At 40.2% G+C, this 2,692-nt stretch overlaps 1 protein-coding gene across 1 annotated transcript; it reads left to right on the top strand.

Annotated features, from left to right (window-relative positions):
* The first annotated feature begins 1,070 nt into the window (after positions 1 to 1,070).
* On the top strand, positions 1,071 to 2,025 carry LOC136538929 (putative GEM-like protein 8). The gene is made up of 4 exons (XM_066530853.1): positions 1,071 to 1,176; positions 1,269 to 1,349; positions 1,445 to 1,719; positions 1,849 to 2,025. The coding sequence occupies exons 1-4, from the start codon at positions 1,071 to 1,073 to the stop codon at positions 2,023 to 2,025; spliced, it is 639 nt and encodes a 212-aa protein (XP_066386950.1).
* The last annotated feature ends 667 nt before the right edge of the window (positions 2,026 to 2,692 follow it).

The following is a 2,692-nucleotide window of genomic DNA, read 5'->3' as shown; positions in this document are numbered from 1 at the left end:
CAGATAGTCAGCTTCTAATATCATGGATGAACAAGGCTATAAATAAATGAAATCAATGATATAACTAGCGAATTAGGAGAACTGAAGATATGAAAGCTTTTGAGAATTTCCTTCCCCCAGTGTCAGTAGCATATGGTTCGACACTTGACTCTTAACCAACTACAGGAACACGTGATTGTTATTACGCGGCTGAAAACATTTCTTTTCTATTTACGCTACTCTTCTGTTCCATTAGTCAGCATCAGATTCATCAAATCCACATCTTCATCAGAGTAGCAGATATGTGCCATTAGTCTTGTCAATTGTCATGTAAACTTGCCATGTGCACATTTTCTAGACCGATCGAGATTCCTTACAACGCTCTCCATAAAACACGTGACTCCAATATGCGTGCAAGGGAGAATGAGAGACATCAGACATATACCGGAACCTAATGCATACAGGTTTGTAGTTTGGTTGGAAGTTTGAACCAACCACGTGTTTATTTTACTTCCCTCTCCACTCTCCATGAACCTATTCCTTACAAAACTAACTATACATGTAAGCATGTCATCAAGAGTCTATGGTAAGCAATAGAAAGTGCGGTGGGAAAGGAAAGCATCGCTACCTCCTCCTCATTAGCTGGGCTGAAAGGTCCAAGTGTTGTGCTCGTGCCCATTCCTCTAGTCAATCTGATGAGGCGATGGTGAGTATGCAGCATAAAGTGCTGATTCGGTTACACCACATTGTTTGTTCCCTGGAATAAAGTTACTTTTTTTTAGGCAGCTTCACCTTATAAAAGCCCATGTATGGCTCGGACTCTGAGCACTAGTAGGCATCAATTTCTCAGAGCCAGGCATTGAGACCCCCCAGAATCCAATTCCAAGCAGGATCGCAGATAGAGCCAGTGGTGGATGCACGATGCGGGACAAGGAGGGGCTAAAACAATGGAGATGTTGATTTGCATGAAGATTTAATGGTGAAATCAAGCTTTTGCTACAGTGATTAGGCTTGAAATCAAGCCATTAGGGGGGGCTGGAGCCCCCCAGCCCCCCCTTTGGATCCGCCGCTGGATAGAGCGGCTATAAACAATGGAGAGTTTTGCCCAGGAGCATGTCATTGAAATTCCTTTGGCCTCGTATGCATATGCCAATGAGGAAGGAAAACCTTCCTATTCTGCCTTGATTCACAAGAAGAGTAAGAATCTCACCACCTGCTTCTTCAGTTCTCCCTTTGCAACAACTTTGTAAATCAAGACTGATTTGGCGCCCTTCCCATGCATGATACAGACAAGAAGACTTCCTTCATTTACCAGATGAACAAGCTGAACCTGAAAACAGATAGCTACATGCAAGGGTTCAAACAACACTGTAAGAATTCAACCATTGTCTTCTTTTTCTGCAGATAAAAGTTGTGTTATGTTCATTAGTAAAAACTCTCATCACTGCTTTTTTTTTCTTTGCAGTAACTCTGGGACCAAAAATTTCTGAAACTATCAAAGGGAAACTGAGCTTCGGTGCAAAGGTTCTACAAGCTGGCAGCATTGAGAAAATCTTCAGGCAATACTTTGTAGTGGAGAAAGATGAGAGACTATTGAAGGCTTTCCAGTGTTATCTTTCAACCACAGCTGGTCCAATAGCCGGAATGCTTTTTATCTCAAATGAGAAGATTGCTTTCCATAGTGATAGGCCTCTGAGTTTAGCATGTCCCAAAGGGGAAAGGACCAGGGTGCCCTACAAGGTAATTGAAACAAAATCTTAAATCTCCAACATAGTATAGTGCCTCAACTGTTTGGGATAGAAAATGCGGTTCACAGATATTTGGATTTACACAAGAAGTCAAAGCTAATGAATTTTGTACCTTCTGCAGGTGTTGATCCCCGCAAAAAGAATAAAGACTGCTTCCGTGAGAGAAAATTTGTACAATCCTGATGAGAAGTATATTGATTTAGTTACTGTTGATGGATTTGATTTTTGGTTTATGGGTTTTATTAGCTATGAGAAATCATTCAGATATCTTCAGCATGTAATTTCAAGGTTTAGATGATATGCGTAGTTCAGTAGTCTCAAACATACTGCATACCATGTTGATGTGGTATATGTATATGTACATGTACATTACACAGATAAAATTGATCACACACATTGAACCGAAAGCATTTTTTTCCCCACAATGTTCTTTTTTTCTCGGACGCATGGGAGACCTGTGTATCATTATATTAATATTAAGAAGAAAAAAGAATAAATGAGACTCATACAAGCCCCAAAGGGCCAGGTTTGCAAGCATCGCTCCTGAAGAAGACTAGACGCGACCAACAAACCACCCACACATCCCACCATGTTCTTGAAGGATACAACATTATCTAATACATTTTTATAGAGATCACCAGGAGAGACTGTACTGAACATATTGTTCATATAAATAATTTGGTTGTTTATGTAAAAAAAGTTCGCAAGACCAAACTAGCTACAGAATCAAATGCTTTCACCAATCACAGCGATTGTTCAAGGGGGCAAAATAATTGTAACCCTTTCACTTGCAGGATAGAATTTCAAGCAACCACAGCGGACTCCTATTCGATACCATCATCCATTGTAGACAAATGATTATTAATCATTGCTCATCGCATTGCAAATTCATTTGACATGTGGATGAATAGAACGTAAAGACTAAGACAATCGATCACATTCTGATTTCCTGTGTTTTCACTCAG

This window comes from Miscanthus floridulus, chromosome 2 (assembly GCF_019320115.1).
Source record: "Miscanthus floridulus cultivar M001 chromosome 2, ASM1932011v1, whole genome shotgun sequence".
Lineage (NCBI taxonomy): Eukaryota > Viridiplantae > Streptophyta > Magnoliopsida > Poales > Poaceae > Miscanthus > Miscanthus floridulus.
This window is presented reverse-complemented; position numbering and strand designations above follow the sequence as displayed.